Source organism: Chenopodium quinoa, unplaced genomic scaffold (genome assembly GCF_001683475.1).
Source record: "Chenopodium quinoa cultivar QQ74 unplaced genomic scaffold, ASM168347v1, whole genome shotgun sequence".
Lineage (NCBI taxonomy): Eukaryota > Viridiplantae > Streptophyta > Magnoliopsida > Caryophyllales > Amaranthaceae > Chenopodium > Chenopodium quinoa.
Window position 1 is genome coordinate 2,751,692 of NW_018744466.1, and position 24,928 is coordinate 2,776,619.

The 24,928-nt window shown below is 40.4% G+C and overlaps 1 protein-coding gene across 6 annotated transcripts; it reads right to left on the reverse strand.

The window, feature by feature from the left end:
• Nucleotides 1–1,184: 1,184 nt before the first annotated feature.
• LOC110697518 lies at nt 1,185–23,502 on the reverse strand. Of its 6 annotated transcripts, none has more exons than XM_021874885.1 (4): nt 23,188–23,483; nt 22,490–22,717; nt 1,761–2,048; nt 1,185–1,653 (listed from the first exon to the last, which is right to left on the reverse strand). In XM_021874885.1, exons 2-4 carry the CDS (start codon nt 22,578–22,580, stop codon nt 1,412–1,414), a joined length of 621 nt encoding a protein of 206 aa, XP_021730577.1. In that variant the 5' UTR covers nt 22,581–22,717; nt 23,188–23,483; the 3' UTR covers nt 1,185–1,411. The 6 variants fall into 6 exon arrangements, 3 of the variants coding, with proteins under 3 accessions (XP_021730577.1, XP_021730575.1, XP_021730578.1); XM_021874883.1 differs by having other exon boundaries at nt 22,490–22,725; XM_021874886.1 differs by lacking the exons at nt 22,490–22,717; nt 23,188–23,483 and adding an exon at nt 2,464–3,159 and having other exon boundaries at nt 1,186–1,653.
• Nucleotides 23,503–24,928: the final 1,426 nt, after the last annotated feature.

A 24,928-nucleotide genomic window follows, 5' to 3' on the forward strand; every position in this document is an offset into this window, starting at 1 on the left:
CTCGGTCTCGACGCCCTAGGCTCGATTTCCGACGTCTGTATTCGTAAAACTCTGTCGACTCATTAAATCCTTTCGGATTAACTCGTCGTCTCGGATCGGAGGTTCGATTGGGTTCGACCCGAAGGGTTCAGTTAAGATTAAGCTGTAATACCAATTGTACCTCGATATTACTGATCGGAAGCAGCCTCCACCTAGGCATTCCGATCACTTGACCTTACTGAAGAATTAGCTCTGTAATAATTCTGAACCCTCTATCGGAATAATACACTTGTTGGAAGGACACCATTCCTTTCAATGAAATCACCCTTAGGCCCAACCAAGTCTTCGACACCATACTTCTTCCTCCTGCGGACCTGCAAGTCTAGCTCGTCCGCAACCTCCTCGATGGTGTCAAGGATCTTGTCTACAGGCAAAATTGAAAATCCTATTGAAGTTTTTAACGAAAATCCTAAATTGAGAATACTCAAAGTAAAAAAATCAAGCAAAAATTAGATTGTCAAACTCGATAACCAAAATTAAGAACATTCATATTCAAAAATTTCCAGAATACTAAAATCGAAATTAAAAAATGTGAAACCCAAATTTTGGTAATCAAAATCGTACAATCTTGATATGAAATTCAAATTAAATCTAGACAACAACGAAAATCAAAATCAAATTAACTTACAGTGCCTTAATAATTTATGCAATTCGAAATTTTCAGAGCAGTAAAATCGAAATTGAAAAGTTAAACAAACCTTGATAATTATCGAGCCTTCATATTCTTTAATCGAAGTTATTCGTACTTGTGAAGAAGAAGATGAAATCAAAATTGTCAAGCCTTCAAATGGATTAATCAATCGCCATTGATGAAGCTTCGTGGTGGAGAGAAGTCAGTTAACTGGGTAGAGAGAGAAGACATTTAAGTGGTTTGGAGGAGGTTTATGTGATTAATCACAGCCGTTCGATTTAATACAATTTAATGGCTGAGATTTGTTCTCACATAGAAGGTGGTTCTCACCGGATCCCGACCCTATATATATATATATATATATACGGGGAGGTTCCGCTGAAAACAGGGCTTATGGTGAAAACTAAAAACAGAAAATCTCAACCATCCATTATTACTAACAAGGTCTAACGGTTTAAAAAAAAATAACGTAGAGTTACTATATATAAAAATAACGTAAATATACAAAAATAGAGTAACTATATTAATTTTTACAACATTTACATTAAGGTCACTATATACAAAAATAGGGTAAATATATCAATTTTGATCATATTCTCATAAGTCACTATACACAAAAGTAAGGTAACTATATTAATATGACAACATTTATATAGAGGTCCTATATACAAAAATAGGATAACTATTTCAATTTTGACCATATAGAGGTCACTCACTATATACAAAAACTGATATGAATATTCAAGTGCATCGCCAAATGCACGACTTTTGGCAAACCTTCAAGTTCTTATTTTGATGAGTGCTGCTAGTGCTACAATCATCATGGTTACTTGCACTCTCACAAGGGAATCGCATCTCCACATCAGTATCTTGCATCCTAATCATGACTGTGCTTATTTCAGCACCATCAACATGAGCATTAACAATGGAAGATCCATCATCTGAACTTTTAACTATTTCTGCAATCCAGATCATGGGACCATCTAATGACAAACCAGTAGCATTTAGTAATATTAAGAAGATTGGAAAAATCAGAGTGCAAATATTCACCAAATTCAATATAGAAAACAATTGTTGAACTAAACAATACCAGAAAAATAGAAAATATATTGCAAATCACTACTGCCACTGCGCATTTCAGCCACCTCGCCACCCCATTTGACCCCAGATGCCTCTGCACTCACGCAGCTCCACCTCACACACACCAACAGCAGCAGCTCACAACAATAATTCATCTCCTTCCCAACACCTGCACATCTCCTCTCACACGCACAATCCCAGCTAGCCGCCCTCGACCACGCGTTAATAGCTCTGACAGCCACCAATTCGAAGAAAAGAGCAGTCGCGCCCCATAATTTCAGCCCAAAAATGTCAAACCCTATAAAAGAAAAAAAAAAAATCAATCGGAGCAATCAAATAAAAATACTCTGTTCAAATGGATTTACAAAGGAACTTAACCATACAGCTATAATCTTCAATGAATTGATCTACACAATCTAAAACAAAGTTACGACAATCGAAACATAATAGTGCTCAACTTAATTTACAATTTATAATATGTTGCTCAATTAAAATCTACAATTAAAATGCAAATTCATTAATTCAGACTATTCTCATCGTCAATTACTTTCCACATTACAAGTCAATTTAATAAAAATCAACAATCATAACTCAATAAATTTCTTCAAATTGAAAAACAAAAATCAAAATCAAAATCAATCAAAAATTCCAGCAATAACATAATTATTTGAGAAATTACAAATTAAAACAAAAAAAAGGGATAATAATGAAACCTGCTTTTGAAGGCAAAAAAGAGGCGAAGATCATGTAATATGGAAGGAGTATGAAGACAAAGGAGAACCAAAGTGGAGTCAATATCACCAGACTCTAACAGGTGGCGAATCCGACGAATCAGGAGGCGTGTTCGATACGACTCAGATGAAGATGACGATGAAGAAGGAGGTGGAGGAGAGAGAGAGAGGAGGAAGAAGGAGGAGAGAGAGTAGAAGACTCTTCGTTGTCCAAGAAGAGGTTTTCTGATTTGTCGAATTCGATGACGAGAGAATCCAAAGCTTCACAGTTTAATGGCGATGAATTCATGGCGTCTGTGTTTGATTTTCCAGATTGTGAAGATGGAGAGAGGAATAACAAGCTAAAAAACAGAACACATACTGATGAATTTACTGCTGCATTGCTACAACCGTAGAAAAATTCAGAATCTCAGCCATTGATTTTTATGGACGGTAGAGATTGTAGGTTTTCAGTTTTCACCCTAAGATTTGTTTTCACATGATCCAATAAGGGAGGGATTCGGTAAGAACTCATCCTTGTATAAGAACCCTGGTTATATAAGAACCCTAGTTCCTAGTTATAATCGTAGGATTAGATTGATATGAACGGCCACGATTAAAACAAATCATAAACCCTCAAACTCAAACAGCTTTCACTTTCTCTCTCCTCAATCTAAACGTCTGTGAGTTTCTCTCTCCTTAAAAGCGCCAGAAGCAGTTCTGGGCTTTCTCCTCCATTGAAACAACTTCTGAGGTAATGTTTTTTAATCAATAAAGCTTTTTAATCAATGAATATCAATTTCGCTAATTATTTGTGTTAGTATAGTTAATATAAGGTTTTACCATTGCTAAAATTGTGTTGTTGGCTTGTTTATTTAGGATTTTCAGATGTAATCGCCTTCAATTGATTGCTCAAATGTTATTACTCGATTACTCATTACTGCTCGATTTTCATCTGCTCGAATTGCTTACAATTGGCTTCTGACCTTTTGGTTGAAGACAAACCCTTGGCTGTCTAAGTACTCATTGTTTTAGTTCATTGCTTTCTCGTATGCCTTTTAGATATTAGATTAGATATATATCAGCTTTTGTATAGTTATTGTTTGTTTTTGTATTAATTGTCTATATGTGTATGAATGCTTGTGGGTTGATTAGAGTTGATGATGATACTTTATATTATCTGACCAAAGTGGCCAAGGTTCGGATATTCCAGTCCAAGAGTTGAACGTTAGGGAATTGATTTTGTCCAAGACTTTCTTCGATGCTACTCCTATGGATTTTGGTGTGCACGGTCCATATAATTCCTCAACTGGTTGCACCATATTGAGCGTGACTAATTACCTTGATAGTGGGGGAATGTAGACGGATTCAATGCAGACCTTATGGAGAGTTTCAAGCTGGTTTAACTTCGTAATAAAGGAGCTTGAATGAAGGCTTAAATGAGGGGGTTACAAAGGCGCATTTCAAGGCTGCTTTGGAGGACGAATTTGGACAGCATGTTGGAGTCAATTTGCTGGACGTTTTGGGAGTTATTCTTCCCTTGTTATAAGCTTTCTTAATTAGAGTAATAATTAGTTGTAATAGGGATTAAGTTGGACGGTTATGAGCCACTTAATCTACCCTTTTTTCAGTTTTGTTATTTCTGATTTGTTGCTTGTTTTAGCTAAGTGTAGTGGCAATTAAATGATGTACTAAAGCTATAAATAGCATGCTAATGATCAATGAAAGACATTCCAGAAATTTGCAAGAAACACACGAGTGTATGATCCAAATTTGACTTGTGCTAGTCAGGTTTGATTTTCCAAACTTGAGAGTTATCTCAATTTGAAGAGTTTGTGTTTTAGTGAGAGTTCCTAAGACTTAAACTGGTAGTTATCGAATAGGTGAGAGTTCCCTAATCACTACTACGCCCAAACAAGTGAGTGAGTGTTCCTCATTGTTATATCCTCAAGGTTAAGGGTGAGAGTTCCCCTAATCCTTCTTAGTTACTCCACATTGATACTTCTAATTCAACTAAACACAACACGCATTCCAGACCGTTTGTAAACAAGTTTCTCACCTTGCTTACACATCATTTGGCGCGTCAGGTAGGGGGAGAGTTTTCTTAAATTCTTCCAAAGGGGTCGAATACCTACATACCATGGGAGAAAATCAAGACTTGAGGACAGCTTTGGAAGCTCTTAATCGATCCATTGCTAGTCAAGAGAGGTTGGCCGAAACCAACGCCAATCTACAAGGGAACCTTGCTGCCTTGATGGCAAGGCTCATGAACGAGCATGATAGGAGAGATCAAGGCGAAGACCCTCCACCTAGGAGGGAAGATAGGAGTCTCAAAGTGGACGTCCCTGCCTTTGATGGGACACTTGATCTAGAAAAGTACTTGGAATGGGAGAAATCCTTGGAGAGGTATTTCGATTACAAGGACATTCAAGAGGAGTTCCAAAAATACAAGATAGCCAAGGTGAAGTTGAAAGGCTATGGAGATAACTGGCTACAAGGAGAGCAAAGGGGACGTACTCTTAGGGGTAAGGCATCCATTTCTACTTGGAGCAAGTTAAAGAAAAGGATGAGGGATCGCTTTATTCCTCACAATTTCAAGCAAAGTCAATATGTGAAGTGGAGCACTTTGCAACAAAATGGAGAATCGGTTGAGGACTACATCAAAGAGTTTGACAGACTTTCTATCGTGTGTGAAATCACGGAGAATGAAGAACTCAAGATGGGACGTTTCATGGCTGGGTTGGATCAAGAGTTGCAAGACAAACTTGAAGGTTACACCAACTTAACCTTTGCTGAAGCTTGCAAATATGTGATCAAGTTTGATTCAAAAAGGAAGAAGAAGAAGCCGATTGTCACCCCTCAAGTGGCACGAAGACCAACCTTCCCTGTCAAGGATGGTTCTTCTTTTGTCAAAGCCAACGATCCACCTAAGAAGGACAAGAAAGATTTCAAAATGAGTGACATTGTTTGTTACAAGTGCGGAGGAAGGGGCCATTTTAAGAAGGATTGTCCAAATTCCAGAGCTTTGACCATACAAGAGGTAAAGCTTATTGCTAATCAAACTATCAATTGGGAGGATTTCGAGGTTGAAGAAGTGGAGGACGTGAATTCTAATGAAGGGGACGAGGAGGAAGAACAATGCTTCCCCGAAGAAGAGCCCAAAACAAATCTGGTTGTGAGAAGGGCGTTGCAAGCTCGCGTTGACGAACCCTTAGCACCGCAAAGACAACATATTTTCATCACCAAGTGCAAGATTAAAGGCGAGGTATGTGATTTAATTGTTGATGGTGGTAGTGAGGCAAACACAGTTTCCAAAACCTTGATAGCTAGACTTGGTCTTACAACGACAAATCACCCACATCCTTATAAGTTGAGTTGGTTGGACTCTTATTCTAGCACGGGAGTTAGGAAACAATGCATGGTTAGTTTTTCTATTGGGTCTTATCATGATACTCAACTGTGTGATGTTGTGTCTATGGATGCTTGTCACATTTTGCTTGGTAGACCTTGGCAAACTGATCGAAAATCTCAACATGATGGGTACCATAACACTTACACTATAACTCACCAAGGAAAACAAAACAAATTGCACCCTTTACCACCCCCACGGTTTTCACAAAATCCTAAACAATCAAAGGAGGTGTCATTGCTTACCCTTAAGGAATTTGAAAGGGAAATTGATGGTGAGGAGGAATTATACTTGTTGTACTCTAAAGAAATCCACGGAAATTTTATGAGTCAAAATCCCAAATTAGCTCAGTTGATTAAGGATTTTGAGGATGTTTTTCCCGATGAGTTACCGAAAGAGTTACCACCTTTGAGGGGAATTGAACATCAAATTGACCTCATTCCGGGTGCTCCTTTGCCTAACAAACCTGCCTATAGGTGTAATCCCTTGGAAACTAAGGAATTGCAACGACAAATTGAGGAGTTGATGAGTATGGGGTATGTACGTGAGTCCATGAGTCCGTGTGATGTTCCTGCTCTTTTGGTCCCTAAAAAGGATGGTACATGGCGCATGTGTATTGATAGTAGGGCTGTTAACAATATTACTATCAAGTATAGGTTTCCAATTCCAAGACTAGATGACATGCTTGATGAACTGAGTGGCTCGAAGTGGTTTTCAAAAGTGGATTTGAGGAGTGGTTATCATCAAATTCGGATGAGAAAAGGAGATGAATGGAAGACCGCTTTCAAAACCAAGCACGGCTTGTATGAGTGGCTCGTGATGCCATTTGGACTCACCAACGCACCTAGCACTTTCATGAGGTTGATGAACGAGGTGTTGCGGCCTTTCCTTGGCAAATTCGTGGTGGTGTACCTTGATGATATCCTTATTTATAGCAAAGATGGGGACGAACATTTGATACATTTATTTAAAGTTTTTACGGTTTTGAGAGAACAAAAATTGTATGGAAAACTTGAAAAATGTAATTTTATGCTATATGAGGTCACTTTTCTTGGTTACATTGTTTCAGGAGAAGGTGTGAAATATGATCCTAGCAAGATTGAGGCTATTCAATCATGGCCTAGTCCAAAGACACTCACGGAGGTCCGTTCTTTCCATGGATTAGCTTCCTTTTATAGGAGGTTCATTCGTAATTTCAGCACTCTCATGACCCCTATCACCGAGTGCACAAAGAAGGGCTCATTTGAGTGAACTCCTCAAGCTCAAAAGGCATTTGAAGTGATCAAAGAAAAAAATGTGCAATACACCCATCCTAGCACTTCCAGATTTTTCAAAACCATTTGAAGTTGAGTGTGATGCAAGCGGAAAGGGGATTGGTGCCGTGTTGATTCAAGAAGGGCGTCCTATCGCCTACTTTAGTGAGAAATTGAGCCAAGGCAAGCTGAATTATTCCACCTATGATAAGGAGTTCTACGCAATGGTGCGAGCCTTGAATCATTGGTCGCATTACTTGAGGCCACAACCATTCATACTTCATTCCGACCATGAATCTTTGAGGTTCATCCATGGCCAAAAGAAGTTGAATTCGAGACATGCAAAGTGGGTGGAATTCTTGCAAACATTTAACTTTTCATCAAAGTACAAGAGTGGAAAGGCAAATGTTTTTGCGGATGCCTTACCTCGAAGGCATACTTTACTTGGAGTCGTTGAGGCGAAAGTCCTTGGGTTCGAATTAATCAAAGAATACTACAAGGAAGATGATGACTTCAAGGTCATTTTGGAGAAATGCGTGAATGGTAGTTGTTTCGGGGTTTTCTGATGTCCTGCGGGAGAGTTACAATTCCGAGACTGGAACCGGACGCCTGTACCTGCAAAATAACGGAGACTCCTGAGAGCTCCGCCTCCAACGGTCAAGTTAGTACCTGATTAAGGAGTAATTAATACAGAAATTAAAGTAATAAGGTCTCTCTAGGTGAGAGTATTTAATGTAGGTAATCTGCTTTGCTAGCGAGATCAGCCGGTTATTAGTGTGTTCCGTAATGTATTCGGTCCCTCGATTAATGAGGATTAATCGAGTATTTATAGCCTTGGGAAGCGTGCAACTCTCTAGGTTTAAGGTAAACCTAGGGCCGAACGGGCTTCTAGACTGAAATGGGCCTTGATGGCCGGTTGTCCCATTTGGCATGGGTGGACACGTGGCGTGTCTTAAGTGGTCCGTGGAGGACGCGTGGCGGAACCTGGTTGGTCCACTTGTCAAACGGCGCTTGGTGGATAAAAATCCCCTAATCATTTGCCCCTCACAGGTGGCACGCGACTGGTCACGTGTCGCCTGTGACAGGTGTCGCACGGAGACAGGCGACGGCCCGTTACAGGTGTCACCTTGCAGACGGCCGGGAGATTCTCCCGCCCAAATTTGAATTCGGAAGCGACCCTTCGCCTTCTCATTTTGCCTATAAAAGGAAGTGCTGACTTCGGTCATTTTCACATTTGAGAATTTTTGCGAGAACATTCGGACCCCTGAACTTGCTCTGACATTTTCGGACTTTTTCTGCCTACCGCCTGTTCTGACAAGCCGACTGACCCGAACTTCCAGGACTTCATCAACTGTCATCCGTTCAGGTAACTCAGTTCTCTTACTCTTAATTTTCTTTTTATTTTTTGAAATGGCACCATGGAAGCACACGACACGCCCTAAGTTAGTGATCAGCCGGTCACCGGGGACGGCTGAATCTAGGACTAGGAGTGCCGCCTGCCCTTTTCTGGACCCATCTTTGCCCTTTATACAAAGTCCGACTGAATCTGTGTCTATGCAGAACGTGATGGCCAGAACAAAAAAGACTGCTAGAATATCAAACTCAGACGGCTCCTCCCAAAGGGTACTCCTTAGCGAAACATCTGACCAGGCGCCAGATGTGGAACGAGGCGACTGTCAAGCTGACAGTTCTGAGAGAGGGACCAAGGTGTTCCCTTCTCATCTAACCGTGGACATGTCCAATTTACCTTCTGCTCCTTCTAAGGGAGAGGAGGCGGGCCCCTCTAGGAGAGGGGAGGAGTCGTCCTCTTCGGACTCGTCAGGGGACGAGTCCGATTCCAGCTCTTCTGACCATAGTTCTTCTGACTCAGAAGAAAAACATAACCGCCTACAAGAGGCGAGAAGTTCCCATGCAGTGGAGAAGGGGGATAATTGGGCAGAGCCGTCCGCCTCTTACAGAGAGGAAAACACCCCCTACTACTGCAGGGTGCCCCGGGGCCGGATCGCAACCATGCGAGACAACGTGGCGAGCTTTATTGCTAACCACAAAATGGGCCCGGAGTATTTACTGTTTGTGCCGGATCCAGAAGATACTGTCGTCTGGCCGGCTGGTACCAGCTATGGTGACGGCTGTTTTGGCTGCTATGTGGCGGCCATCAAAGCTGGTCTGCGCTTCCCATTACATCCGGCTGTTCAGCGGATTTTAGATGGGTATGATCTGGGGTTATGGCAGTTAGCCCCCAACTCTTGGGTAAACGTACTCGGCTATGTGGCCGGGTGCGAACTGAACGGGGTGGAGCCAAGTTTTGAGGCTTTCGCCCACATGAACTATCTCAGCCGGACCCCTAAGTCGGGAGGTACCGGCTGGTATCAACTAACAAGCCACAGGGGTTACCTCATGACGAGAGGTAAGGCAAACAAATGGAAGGATTGGCGGAACACCTTCCTTATTATCGAGAGTTCAGACACGGAGCTGAACAAACGTTTTAACAAGTGGAACAGGGATCCGCCTCTTCTTGCAGGCGGCCGCAGCATGCCGCCTGTTCCCCCAAAGGCTAAAAGAGAGATCCTAGACAAAGGACTCTTCAAAGTAGAGACTAGGGTGAACTCTACTTCAGGGGTACGAGAGCAAGTACCCCTACACTGCGTCCCGAGCTTCAAGTGGCTCTATGATGAGTACTTCTTGGCCGCCTGTGGCCTCGGCAGTCGGTGCTCTAGAGGTAGCCGGCCTGACGAATACTCTGTTTTTTCACGCCTTGTTTACTTGGGATTTTTACTAACTTTGCTGGTTAATTCTTTCAGCCGACGCCATGAGTAAAATAACAGCGTCTAAAACTGCGGCGGCCATGCTGCGGGTCTCGCTAATGAAGCAGTCGTATGCCGACTCCCCCAGCAAGGAGGCACCCTTGGTAAGCCTTGAAAACTCTTCTCCTTTTAGTTGTATTATGCATATACTAACTCTTTTTGTTTTCAGTCTGGCACTCCAAGGGCTTCTTCCTCGCAACAGCCGGACCCCAAGGCCCGGAGGACGACTGTTGCAAGCTCTCCTGGGTCTTCCAGGAAAACAGTGGCGGCTGAGAAGCAGCCGGCCACTTCTTCAAAAACCCAGGCGGGGCCGCCTAGATGTATGGACACTTGCTTGTAAAAACTCACTCTTGCTTCCTTCTTGATTAGGTCTAACTTGTTTTTCCTTTTGCTTAATGCAGCCGGCCCCCAGGGACTTGACTTGGTTGAGGTAGCCAAGTCAATGGTTAAAGTAGTTCCTCCCTCTGACAGGGAGGCGGTCAAGGGTGCCGGCACCCTTGACCTCGATGGAATTTCGGGGATCCTAGCTGAGGTATACCCTTTTGAAGTTCCAGGACGCCTGTTAACCCTTATGATTGGAAACTGACGCCTGTTTTTCTTTGTACTTAGGCCCTGCTCCGAGTCAACAGCCTTCGCAAGCCGATTGATCGGAAAAACAAAGAGGTAAAGGCCGCAAAGGCTATGGCCGCCTCCAGCTGTGATAAAGCAATGTTTCAAATTGCCCAAAATGAAGTACTGACCATTGATCTTCTTTATTATCAGGCGCAGGCGACCGCCGCTGTTCGGGCTCAGCTAGAGGCGGCCCAAAAGAAGGTTGACGAGCTGGAGGGGACCGTCACCAAACTTAAAGCCGAGCTGAAGCCCCTTCGTCAGAAAATGCACTCTTACGAAGCCATGGAGAAATCTTTGGCTAACGTAAAAGAACGCCTGGTGAACCAGGAGAAGAGTCTTACCCAAGAGCTCTCGGACAAGGCCGAGCAAGAGAAACAAGAGCTCGTCCGGGAGATGGTGGAAGACTCCGCCCAAATCCAACGCATGACCTGGGAACGACTGTTCCCCAGTGCCGACTTTGCCTCATGGGAAAGAACGTACCGCCAGTGTTCGGAAATATATAATCAACAGATCCTGGCGGCTGCTGAAGAAGAGGCGATGGACGTTGCGTTGGAGGAGGAAGAGGCTGTTGTGGCGCTTGTGCCACTTGGGGGTAAGGCATCAAAAGATGATGCAGCTAAGGCCGAGTCCAGCAAGAAGAGTGCTGACCAGGCGGCTGCTGCTGATACTGAACTGCCCCCTTCTTAAGCTTTAAGTATATTTTTTCTTTTCACGGCCTGCGTGCCGTTTGCTTTGTAATTACCCGGCCAGGGGGCCGGGGTTTTGAATATTCTGCTGGTCTTTTATGGCCGGCTCATTTTAATCAAATTTTTTGTTTTTGTTCAAATTTGTCTAAGTATTTGAAATTTGCTCACTAGACAGACTGTTGTGTATGGCCGAACGTTAAGACAGGTACAAATAGTAAGTATGCCGCCTATGCCCCTGGACGACTGGTTGTCTGTTTCCAGGATAGATAATCAGTCGGCCATTTAATCAATCGGTATTCGAACTCTTTATTCAATTTGACCAAGTAAATAGAATTACCAAGTAGCCAAGGAATTTAAGTAGGAAAACAAGCGGCGGGTACCGGTTGTTTCCCTTTATTGCCAATGTTGGCCTCTAATTTGTTATTTGTTAACCTAGCAAGAGTATTGGTTGAGAGCCTTTGTTTATAAAAACAAGTGGACGACTCGTACCTTTTAGGCTCAGTACTAAGTTTGAGTGACTATTAAGTTAACATAGGAGTTACTTAGTCTTCGTCACAATCTTGATTGAGTAGTAAAGGTATCAGGCGGCGTAGGCCGGCTAGACCCCTTGATTTACCAATGTTTGTTGGCTATTTACTCAATAGGTTATCCAGTAGGAATAGGGGTTCGAGTGCCCTTGTTTGTATAAAACAGGCGGACGACTCAAACTTTTTAGGTTCCATACCAAATTTGAAGGAGTGACTATGAGTTAACTTTGGAGTTACTCAGTCGCCGTCACTTTTGTTTGAGAAGTAGAGGTACCAGGCGGCGTAGGCCGGCTAGACCCCTTTATTCGCCAATGTTTGTTGGCTATTATCTCAATAGGTACCCCCTGCATTTATCCCAAGTAATACAGGCGGTCATCTGACTCAGATGTCAACTGCTACCACTGGTTTGGTTAGTGATAGAGTTATCCTTGTCTCAAAAACGGCTACGTGGTTGCCCTTTGGGACAGTCGTATAGGTGCCGTGTAATTAGTTTATAGAACAATGTTCCACCCAAAAGGGAGCTGCTCTCTGCGACGAATTTCATCCGAATGGATGCCGCCGGACGCCTGCTATAATGTTGGGACAGGTCGGATTAGTTTTTAAAAGTTAGATCAGTTGACTAGGCGCCTGGTCTGATCATTCGGCCGGTGGCCTTGGTAAGTTCTTGGTGAACGTAGGTGCTAAGTCAAAGAAGGGTAGCCGCCTGTTAGGCACAGGGTCGGCCAGGCCCTAATCTTTTTAGCTAAGTATTGTGAGTAAAATACTCAATGGAGAGTAGCCGACTGTAAAGGTACAGACGGCATGCCCCTCTGATGATAGAGTGAAAAAACTCAATGGAGAGTAGCCGACTGTAAAGGAACAGACGGCATGCCCCTCTGAAGATAGAGTGAAAAAACTCAATGGAGAGTAGCCGACTGTAAAGGTACAGACGGCATGCCCCTCTGAAGATAGAGTGAAAAAACTCAATGGAGAGTAGCCGACTGTAAAGGTACAGACGGCATGCCCCTCGTAATACAAAATTGAATAGTAAGTGCCAACTTTATTAAGTAGCTCTTTACTTTACATCATTCAAAAGAAATATTTCTTAAGGTTATCTACATTCCAAGTTCGAGGCAACGGTTGTCCGTCTGGTGTTTCCAGACGGTAGGTACCGTCCCTGACTTCCGCATAGATTCGGTAGGGTCCTTCCCAGTTGGGAGTTAGTTTGCCAGACTCGTTAGCCCTACCAACTGCTTCCATTTTTCTAAGTACAAAGTCCCCTACTTTGAGTGGACGCCTGTGCACTTTCTTGTTGTATGATCTAGTCATTCTCAGGCGGTAGATTTCATGGCGCAAAACAGCATTGCCCCTCTTTTCAGGAAGTGAATCTAATGCCAGGCGCATAGCTTCCCAGTTTGCCTCTTCGTCATATAGCATTACTCGAAGAGTCGGCTCGTAGTGTTCTATTGGAAGAACAGCTTCTGCACCATAAGTTAGGAGGAATGGAGTTTCTCCAGTCGCCCCTTTTTCAGTCGTCCTAATGGCCCAAAGAACATGTGGTAGTTCATCTGCCCATAGGCCGCCTGCTCGTTCAATTTTTTTTCTTGAGACCGTCTGAGATGATTTTATTAAAGGCTTCTACCTGGCCGTTTGCTTGTGGACGGCCGACAGATGCAAAGTAATGTCCAATTCCTTGGTCTCCCAACCAGCTTTTGAGAACAGGCGTCTCAAATTGGGGACCATTATCAAAAACCATAGACATGGGAACCCCGAACCGAGTGATGACGTTTTTCCAAATGAATGAAATTACATCTTTCGTCTTGATTCCCTTTACAGCCTCCGCCTCTACCCATTTAGTGAAGTAGTCAACGGCAACAAGTATATACCTTCTGCCGCCTGTAGCAGGCGTATATGGACCCAGAATGTCCATGCCCCACTTAGCAAACGGTAGTGGGCTGTGAATGGTAGTGAGGTCAGTAGCCGGACGGTGAATTAATTTGCCAAACCTTTGGCACTTGTCACATTTTTTCACCATCTCCATTGCATCTGCTTCCAAAGTAGGCCAAAAGTAGCCCTGCCGCCTATATGGGAAGCACAGAAACCAGAGTGAAGATCATCTAGTATCTCTCGTCCCTTTTCAGGAGTAACACACTTTAAGAAGGGTTGAAGGTGCCCCCTCTTGTGCAGTTCCCCCTGTATCATTTCAAAACAGGAGGCTCGTTTTTTCAGTGATGCCGCCTGTTGAGGATCATCCGGCAGTGTACCGTTTGTCAGATATGCCCTGATTGAATCCATCCAGGTTGAGCTTCTGTCTAGAATTCCAATAGGATTTTCCTCGATGCTTCTCTTCTCCATTACTTCCCAAAACACAGTTCGAGGAGTATCGGAGGAGGCGGATGATGCTAATTTCGAGAGTGCATCTGCCTGGTTGTTTTCTGATCTCGGTACTTGGATCAGATGGAAATTCTCAAGGGAGCCGACTGCTTGTCGGACCGCCTGTAAATATTTGATCATGGCCGGATGTGTTGCTTCGTATTCGCCATTGTACTGACTATCAGTTGTGAATCAGAACAGGCGTCTATTTTCCTTGCTTTTCTGGCGGACTCTGTCTGGGACGCCTTTCTTTTTCTGTCGCCTGTTTCTTGAACAGGCGCACTTTCCTTGACATTGTCAAGGTCTGTTTTTTCTCCACTTGACCCAGTGGCCTTAGCAGTGGGTTTGACATCCGAGAGATAGCACTCTCGGGCCATCCTCTGATCTCCCCTTAGGGAGCCGACTGTTCCATTGTCCCTTTCAAACTTAAGCAGCATAAGTGACGGGATTATAACAGCCTTGGCACTATTCAGGGTTGGGCGACCCAGAATCATGTTGTAGGCAGAGAGTTCCTCTACAACTAGGAATCGGACTACCATGTGTCGTCCTTCCCCTTTTTCGCCCAGGCGGACGGGTAGATCAACTCGTCCCAGTGGGTGGACGACTCCTCCTCCAAACCCTATTAAAGGGTGGGAGGCCGGATGTATGCAGTCCGTCTGATATTTCAGTTTTGACAGACATTTGCTGCTGATGAGATCTGAAGAGCTCCCAGTATCTATGAGGATTCGACCAACTCTCTGGTTGGCCACTTTACATTCAATAACGAGAGGGTCGTCATGCGGCCCCCTTATTCCTCCTAGATCCTCTTCAGTGATGACAATCTCAGGAAATGTATATTTGGACGGTCGTTCTTGGTGAACGGAATTTACATCTAACCGCCTTATATTATCTTTGTTGCCCCTAATAGTGGGGCCGCCTCCTGAGAAGCCGCCTGCAATGGTGTAGACGACTGCATCATCTGTATCGGAACTGTCGGCCTGTTGATTCTTTTTGGCCGACTGCTTTTTTGAGGAAGTATTCCCCGTAGATTTCTTGACATAAGTGTCAAGATCACCTTGATCAGCCAAGCGGTCTAGGTACCGCATGAGACTAATGCAGTCGTTGGTGTGATGACCAACGTCATCATGATAAGCACAGATTTTGTCTTGGTTCCGGTTGCTCGCAGAACCCTTCATGGGGAGCGGTTTCTCAATTGAGAGCCGTCCCTTTATTTCTTTTAGGATAAACTGGTTATCCTTGTTAAACACATACTTTGGGGAGTATGGTTTGAATTCCTTTTTCTTCTTGGCCGGCTGTTTAGAGGAATCAGCCGCCCAGACCCCTTTTCTTTTATCTTTGTTGGACGACTGTTTCTGTCGTCCTTCTCTATTGTCGAACCTCTTTCCGTCCGACTGTTTCATTGTACACAGATCAGTCGCCTGTATATAGGCTTCTGCTTCAATCAAGGCCTCTTGAAGAGTCGCCACCCTTTTTCGAACTAAATCAAATTTGAAGGTAGACCCGTCTTTGAGACCTCTAAAAAAGTCAGTATAAGCTACCTCATCCGGTAACCCTTGAATCTGTATTCTCATCAGGTTGAACCGCCTGATGTAGGAACGAAGCCCCTCCTTTTCACCCTGTTGAATTGTTCCCAAATCAAGGGTCGTTTTCTTCGCAGGGATGTTCATTGCAAAGTTGGAGGCAAATAAGTAAGCAAGCGTCCTGAAACTGTTTACACAACCAGTCGGCAGGTTGCCGAACCATTGCTGTGCAATTCCCTTGAGAGTTGCTGGGAAACACTTGCACCAAGTGGGATCATCCAACCCTTGAAGGTACATCAGGTTGGTGAATGCCATCAGATGGTCTTCCGGGTTAGTAGTGCCATCATAGGCGCCTACTAAAACATTTTTTACTTTGGCCGGCTGAGCGGCTTCAGTAATTTCCTTGGAGAAGGCCGACGGCTGTTCACCAAGTCTAAGCAGCCGTAGCTGCCAGTCCATAGGTTGGACGTTTTTTGCTGCAGGTCCACCAAATGGAGGTGGCTGCATAAAATATTGTTGTTGCGGCACAAATGGCAAATTTGGTACCGCCTGCGCACTATGAAAGCCAGACTGTCGGGAGGTGCCGCCTGACTGACTCTCATGGTACGACTGAGTTGGCCTCATCGAGGCATTTCGCAAACTGTCCTGAAAATTTGAAGTAGAAGCCGACTCTGATAATCGGTCACTCCTCTTCTGCTCTAGCAGGTGCCGAGCATCTGTGAACGTTTGCTTTGACCCGTCCGCCTGAATATGACGAACCGGTTTCCTATTTCCCGTAGGATAACGGAGTTTTGTGAAATCAAGAGCAGACGGCTCCCGCTTCTTAGATTTAGGATGGGGAGTCGCCTCTCGCCCTTGAACTGGCTTCCTCTTGAGTGAAGTGGAAGGTTTTTTGGCCGCCTGCTCTTTGACTGAAGCAGGCGGTTTTTTGTTGATCAACTCTTGGATCTCTCCCTTGAATCCCCTCATGAAGGTCATGAGTTCGTTTCTTGTGATCGGAGCAGACCCATCAGTCGGCTGTTGCCGAGCAAGCGGTGCGCCTGCTGGCTCACTTCCTGTTTGAAGATACTCCCGTTCCCTTATTTCAGTATGACGGGTACGGCGGGCCCTTAGGGTCCCGTCTGGAGCTGTATGAGTTTCAACTTCAAATTCACTTTCGGTATCATGGTCCGACTGAACTTGAGGGTCGTCTAGGGGACGCCTCTCTTCTGGGGTCGGTACAGACTTGGATGCCATCTCTGAAGTACTCTCCCCACAGACGGCGCCAAATGTTTCGGGGTTTTCTGATGTCCTGCGGGAGAGTTACAATTCCGAGACTGGAACCGGACGCCTGTACCTGCAAAATAACGGAGACTCCTGAGAGCTCCGCCTCCAACGGTCAAGTTAGTACCTGATTAAGGAGTAATTAATACAGAAATTAAAGTAATAAGGTCTCTCTAGGTGAGAGTATTTAATGTAGGTAATCTGCTTTGCTAGCGAGATCAGCCGGTTATTAGTGTGTTCCGTAATGTATTCGGTCCCTCGATTAATGAGGATTAATCGAGTATTTATAGCCTTGGGAAGCGTGCAACTCTCTAGGTTTAAGGTAAACCTAGGGCCGAACGGGCTTCTAGACTGAAATGGGCCTTGATGGCCGGTTGTCCCATTTGGCATGGGTGGACACGTGGCGTGTCTTAAGTGGTCCGTGGAGGACGCGTGGCGGAACCTGGTTGGTCCACTTGTCAAACGGCGCTTGGTGGATAAAAATCCCCTAATCAGTAGTTATGAATTATTTTCCTTACAAAATGATTTTCTTTTTAAGGGAAATAGGTTATGCATTCCCAAATGTCCAATTCGAAGCTTGTTGATTCATGAAGCGCATGGGGGAGGTTTAGCAGGCCATTTCGGAGTTCAAAAGACTATGGAGCTTCTTCAAGCTCACTTTTATTGGCCTAGTATGCTACCCACTGTTCACCGTGTTGTGGCACGTTGCTCTACTTGTCAAAGGGCAAAGATGGTGTTTCACAAAGGTCTTTACAAGCCATTGCCAATTCCGGAGAGACCTTGGGAAGACATAAGCATGGATTTCATTGTGGCTTTACCTAGAACTCAAAGAGGTAAGGACTCAATCATGGTGGTAGTTGATCGTTTTTCAAAAATGGCTCACTTTGTCCCTTGTCATAAAACCGAGGATGCTGCGAAGGTGGCGAAATTATATTTTGATGGGGTTGTTCGTTTCCATGGAATCCCACGCACCATTGTTTCAGATCGAGATACAAAGTTCCAAAGTCATTTTTGGAAGTCCTTGTGGCGTCTTATGGGAACCAAGTTGCTGTTTTCTACCTCACATCACCCCCAAACCGATGGCGAAACCGAGGTGGTGAATAGGGTACTAGGTTCTTTGCTTAGGACCTTGGTTAGTAAGAGCACCAAAGATTGGGATGTCAAACTCGCTCATGCCGAGTTTGCTTACAATAGAACTCCTAGCGCTACTACAAAGGATTCTCCTTTTGAAGTAGTCTATGGTTCTAATCCTTATGTTCCAATTGATCTCATAGCGTTGCCTCGAGACAAGTTCGTGCATGGAGGTGCCAAGGAACAAGCCGAGTTCATGGTGAAAATCCACAAGGAAGTAAGGAAGAACATCGAAAAGGCTAATGAAATCTATAAGAAGCAAGCCAACAAGAGAGTCAAAAACGTGAGAAGTTTTGAAGTTGGTGACTTAGTGTGGATTTACATGAGGAAGGAAAGGTTTCCCAATCAAAGGAAGAACAAGCTCATGCCACGAGCCGAGGGTCCTTTTGAGATAGTGGAAAAGATCAATGACAATGCCTACAAGGTAGATTTGGGAGGAAAGTATGGCGTCTCAAGCACATTCAATGTGGGGGATCTAGCACCGTACTATAATGATGAAGAATTGAGGGCAATTCCCTTTGAAGAAGGGGAGGATGACCAAAGTGGCCAAGGTTCGGATATTCCAGTCCAAGAGTTGAACGTTAGGGAATTGATTTTGTCCAAGACTTTCTTCGATGCTACTCCTATGGATTTTGGTGTGCACGGTCCATATAATTCCTCAACTGGTTGCACCATATTGAGCGTGACTAATTACCTTGATAGTGGGGGAATGTAGACGGATTCAATGCAGACCTTATGGAGAGTTTCAAGCTGGTTTAACTTCGTAATAAAGGAGCTTGAATGAAGGCTTAAATGAGGGGGTTACAAAGGCGCATTTCAAGGCTGCTTTGGAGGACGAATTTGGACAGCATGTTGGAGTCAATTTGCTGGACGTTTTGGGAGTTATTCTTCCCTTGTTATAAGCTTTCTTAATTAGAGCAATAATTAGTTGTAATAGGGATTAAGTTGGACGGTTATGAGCCACTTAATCTACCCTTTTTTCAGTTTTGTTATTTCTGATTTGTTGCTTGTTTTAGCTAAGTGTAGTGGCAATTAAATGATGTACTAAAGCTATAAATAGCATGCTAATGATCAATGAAAGACATTCCAGAAATTTGCAAGAAACACACGAGTGTATGATCCAAATTTGATTTGTGCTAGTCAGGTTTGATTTTCCAAACTTGAGAGTTATCTCAATTTGAAGAGTTTGTGTTTTAGTGAGAGTTCCTAAGACTTAAACTGGTAGTTGTCGAATAGGTGAGAGTTCCCTAATCACTACTACGCCCAAACAAGTGAGTGAGTGTTCCTCATTGTTATATCCTCAAGGTTAAGGGTGAGAGTTCCCCTAATCCTTCTTAGTTACTCCACATTGATACTTCTAATTCAACTAAACACAACACGCATTCCAGACCGTTTGTAAACAAGTTTCTCACCTTGCTTACACATCATTATCTTAGTGGATTTCAGTGAGGTCATTGATCTATGATTTGTTTGTTACACACACTGAAGCTCTTATCACTACAGTAGTTGTGTTTGCTTTGTGTATTTTATTATTGTTTATGTATGTATGTTGCTATGACGATATTGGAACACAGGAGTGTTCTTTGGGCCGTGGACAGGAGCTATTGCTCTTGCCGTGAACCTTTTTTTATTAACGACTTCTCCTTCCACCGAGCATTAGACACGAATCTTTCATTTGTTTTTAGATGATACTCCCTCGTTGCTCCACTTTTCATTTTCGGCCATATTAGAGTATTGAAATAGATTAAGTAATTAAAACCGGATGGAATATTAAAATTTTATGTTCTGAATTCTGATTTTGATAGCTTAGATTGGTCTTTTGTGAAAAAACGTGAAAATAATGTAGCACATGATATGGCTAACTTCCAACCTCAGGAGCTTGGCAACGGTTGTGGAACGATGTAAAAAATTTAGAACATAGGAAAAAAAAAACCTTAGAACATAAGTAGACTAACTTTAGAACATAGGGAAAAAAAAATTAGAACATAGGATAAAGGAATATTTTAAACTATGAAAAAAACTTTAGAACATAGTTAGAAAAAATTTAGAACATAGGAAAAAATTAGAACATAGGTTGAAAAAAATTTAGAATATAGGAAAATTAAATTTAGAACATAGGTAAAAGAATATTTAGAACATAGGAAAATTAAATTTAGAACATAGGTAAAAGAATATTTAGAACATAAAAAAAAAAATAAAAAAAAAACAAACAAACAAACAAACAAACTTTTAAACATAAGTAGACTGAATTTAGAACATAAGCAAAAGAATTTAGAACATAGGTAAAAGAATATTTAGAATCCGAAAAAAATAACTTTAGAACATAGGTAGAAAAAATTTAGAACATAGGAAAAAATTAAAACATTGGTTGAAAAAATTTAGAACATAGGAAAAAAAAACTTTAGAACATAAGTAGACTAAATTTAGAACATAGGTAAAAGAATATTTAGAACAATAAAAAATAAAAAAATAAAAAACTTTTTAAACATAGGTAGTAAAAATTTAGAACATAAGAGAGAGAAAAAAAAAATTAGAACATAAGTAGACCGAATTTAGAACATAGGCAAAAGAATTTAGAACATATGTAAAAGAATATTTAGAACATAGGAAAATAAAAACTTTAGAACATAGGTAGAAGAAATTTAGAACATGGGAAAAAAAAATTAGAACATAAGTAGACTAAATTTAGAACATAAGAGTAGGCAAAAAAAAATTTAGAACATAAAAAAAGAATATTCTGTAACTAAAGTATGTTCTTAAGAATGTGTCATATGCTCTTTATTTAGCATTCTATATTTGCTATAGACTAGGAAATCTGATTATGGACTTGCAATAATAATAACAGATAAATAGAGTAAAGCTTGAAGGATTTTTGATTAATAAGATTATAACGGCTACAATGAGGAAATATCAGAGCTACTACTCTTGAGGACTACTACAACTACTACTACACTACTACTAACTTCTCCGACAACATGAAGTTGCTGTTGCATTGCTAATCCTTTATATATCAAGCTTTCTCTCACAAAGTACTCTAACGTTAATATTTTGTCATGTACTGCCAGTGCAGAAAAATACTCCTTGCCACTCTTTAGTGGATCATTGAAATTCTTTGTCTTTTCCTCATTACACTTTACTGTTGTTGTTGATCTTGTCCCTTGCTCTTTTGTTTGTGCCTCTTCCCGTATACCCGAATAGGTGTTTGCTGGTGTGTGTCGACCCGTTCCATAGCAATATTCTATAAAACAATTTCTATGTTCTAATTTTAGAACAAATTCAGTAAATTTTAGAACATATGCTAAAACCTATTAGCTCAATTGGCAGAGCACTATGCAAATGCATAGAAGATTTAGGTTCGATTCCTACATAGGTTAACTTTAAAAATAACTTTAAAAGGAAAATTAAATTAGCTCTAAGTTATATTTTGTACAAGAATAAATTGGTTGATATGATTAACGACTATGGAAACTTTGTTACAACTTAACTCACATACAAACTCTTGTCTCCACACTATGAAAATGAACCTATGTTGGATTCTAAATTAATTTTCAAATGTTCTAAATGTTTGTTTGTTTATGTTCTAAATTTTTCCTATGTTCTAAATTTTTTTCCCTATATTCTATATTATTTTTTCAACTTATGTTCTAAATTATTTTTTCAGCTTATGTTCTAAATTTTTACCTATGTTCTAAATTATTTTTTAGCTTATGTTCTAAATGTTCTGAATTTTTTCCTATGTTCTAATTTTTTTTTACTATGTTCTATATTATTTATTATGTTATAAAAATTTTCTACCTATATTCTAAATTTTATGTGGGATTCGAACCCACATTTTATGTGCATTTGCACAACGCTCTCCCGTTGAGCTTGTAGGCTAATGTATATAAAAGCTTTAAACTACAAAATTACTAAAAACTAAATAAAATAAAAAAAATCTCAGAAGTAAATTATGCATAAGCAAGTTACGACAAAGAAATAGAAATGACTAGCTAAACATATGCAATGATATTTTAGAATATATGCAATAAAAGTTTGAGCATAAGCACTAAATCATTAATTATTTAGAACATAATACCCGTGACTTAATTCGAAAAAAAAAAAATTCGAAAAAAAAATGACCAAAGGTTGAGGGAATGAACAGTCTGAAAAATTAGAGCACATCCATATGGCTTGGGAGTATGTATACTCTGTTATGTATAAACAATAATTGCAGAAAATGACCTATCAAGTCAGTTGGCATATGAAAATAAAAAAAGTGAGCTACTGCTGGCAGCATAACTTATTTCCAGAAAATGGTTTGTATCACAAATTGACTAAAGTCTACTCTAGCTAGAATAATATGAATCTGTAGAATATATATCCAGTTCTGTCCCAAGATTCAGGTGGTAGGTTGACATTTTAATTTAACTAATCAACTACAACAACCTACAAAATACAACATTGAAGCAAGATTAGAGCTGTAAAGTACAGACCTTTTTGGATTAGATAATGGAAATGTTTCTTCTGAATTTTGGTGAAGACAATAGGATCAAAATTCAAAAAGTTCAGTAACCACTTTGACATGATAATAGATATCTAACACAGAGCACCCCTCACTTTTGGCCATTAGGAAACTTGTCATATCATTGCATTTTGTGAGCAAGAAAACAGTATTGTTCGGTAAAAGACGAAAGAATAGTTTGCTCTGTGCTGAGTGCTGACTGCATTGCTGCGAGAAGGGTCTGTTATTTACTTATTTATGCTTCAAGTTCAAAAAAAAAAATTTGGAAAAAAAATTCGAAAATTAAAACAAACAAATTGAAAATTAAAACGAAGAAATCTAAAGATATAAACTCTAAATTTATGAAAGTACAAACAAAAAAAAAAAATAAAAAAAAATGAAGAAATTTAAAGATGTAAACTCTAAATTGATGAAAGTACAAACAAAAATAAGGAAAATCGCAAAAAAAAAAAAAAAAAATGAATTGAAAATAAAAACGAAGAAATCTAAGGATGTAAACTCTAAATTGATGAAAGTACAAACAAAAATAAGGAAAATTGCAACCAAAAAAAAAAACAGAAAAATCGAAACAAAAAATCGCATGCAAAATCTGAAAAGAAATCTGGAAAAAAATCGGAAAAAACAAGGAATAAAATGAAATCATAATATTTTAAGAATTGATAAACTTACCAGAGTTTGAATTCGTTGATGAAGATTGGGTACTTTTGAGTTTTTGAGTTTTGAAGAGAGAGAAGATGCCGAGGAGAGAGTAAATGTTGAGGAGGAAGAAGGAATTGTCTTGAGATTTAGGGTGTATTTTGTTAGAAAGGTAATAAAAAAATTTTTACACAATTACAAAAATGTCATTACTAAGGGATGATTTTAGATGATTAAATCAAAACTAATAAATGACTGAGATTGGTTCTTATATAAGATTTGGTTCTTACATGAGTCTTTCTCTATATATATAGTACATTATAAATTAGATCATAAAAACATATCTTTCATCATAAATTACTAAGTAACAAAATATAAAAATGAAAGTCAATCTGATCTAATCAAACTATATGCATATGAATTTATATATCTAGTTTGAAATACAAGTTAAAAATACATGTAACTTAAATAAATTGAAGCGATGTAATAAAAAAAACCAAAATTGAAACACCTTGGAAATGCTGCGAAACAATGGTAACATTTAACAACAAATATCCATATTATTATTACATGACTTCATAGATAGGTTGCTTGTACAATCCTTAGTTTACACACATAAATAACAGTAAAACCTTAAAAAAATTAAAAAAATATCTTAGTTACCTAAAATGTTTTAGCTCAATATCAATTTTATTTATTCCAACTAAAAAAATAATATTTATTTATTTATTGACACAGTCAAAGATTGAAATAAAAATAATTAAAAATAACCAAGTTCTAAGAAAATATATACATATATGATATCATAAGTGCATTAGGCGGGAAATTTTTTTATGAGAGAGCGACACGTATACACTTTGAGGAGAGGATGATGTCAACAATTTTCTGTTTTAGTAATAGTTAATACTCCAATGTGAAATGAATCTTTTATTATGAAATTAAAGGAGGGTACGTAAAATAAAAACTAAAACTAAAATAGTAAAGGGAAGCAAAGAAGTTTCTAGATTCTCCTCGTGGAGCTCATGCACAAGATTGGCACGGTGAAAAAATCTTATTTTTGGAGGCAAAGGGCAGAATATAATAATGAACAATCAGAACTAGTTTAATGTGCCTTGATGAGTCAACAACAAAATACCGAAAGGAAATCAGTGCCTAGCGTTATTTGCCGTGCAACCATGGCAACATGTACTCAAAAAGACAAAAAAAAAATGTCTATATATTCTAATAAGTTGAGATCAAATACCACAAGGTATGAAGAACTTCAGATAAGTTTTTAAAAAGATACTTCCTTCGTTTTTAAATACTTGCTCCATTTTTTCATGTGCGGAGTTTTTAAAGAAATTGGAGAAAGTAATAAGATATAGAGATAGTGAAGTTAGTGGAAGGTAAATTGAAGGAGAGAGAATCTAAAAGTAATAAAATTGGGTCCCATTAGTTGAGAGAAATGTATTAAATATTATAAAAACTTTTTAAATAAGGAAATGCAGCAAGTATTTAAAAACAACCGCAAATAAAAAGTGGAGCAAGTATTTAAAAACGGAGGGAGTGCAATAAGTTCTCATAAATTCAGTAATTCCAGGCAAAACTAGAGAGGTCAAACAGAGTCTTAAGAAATTGTATCAAACGTGCTCTAAAATCATTTTCTATATCGTCATGTAATATTGATACTCCCCTAGTTTAAAAAAAAATGCCCCAATATGACTGGACACATATGTCAATTCATCATTTTGATAAAAAAAATATCTTTAATTATCATCATGTATTAATTATAAAT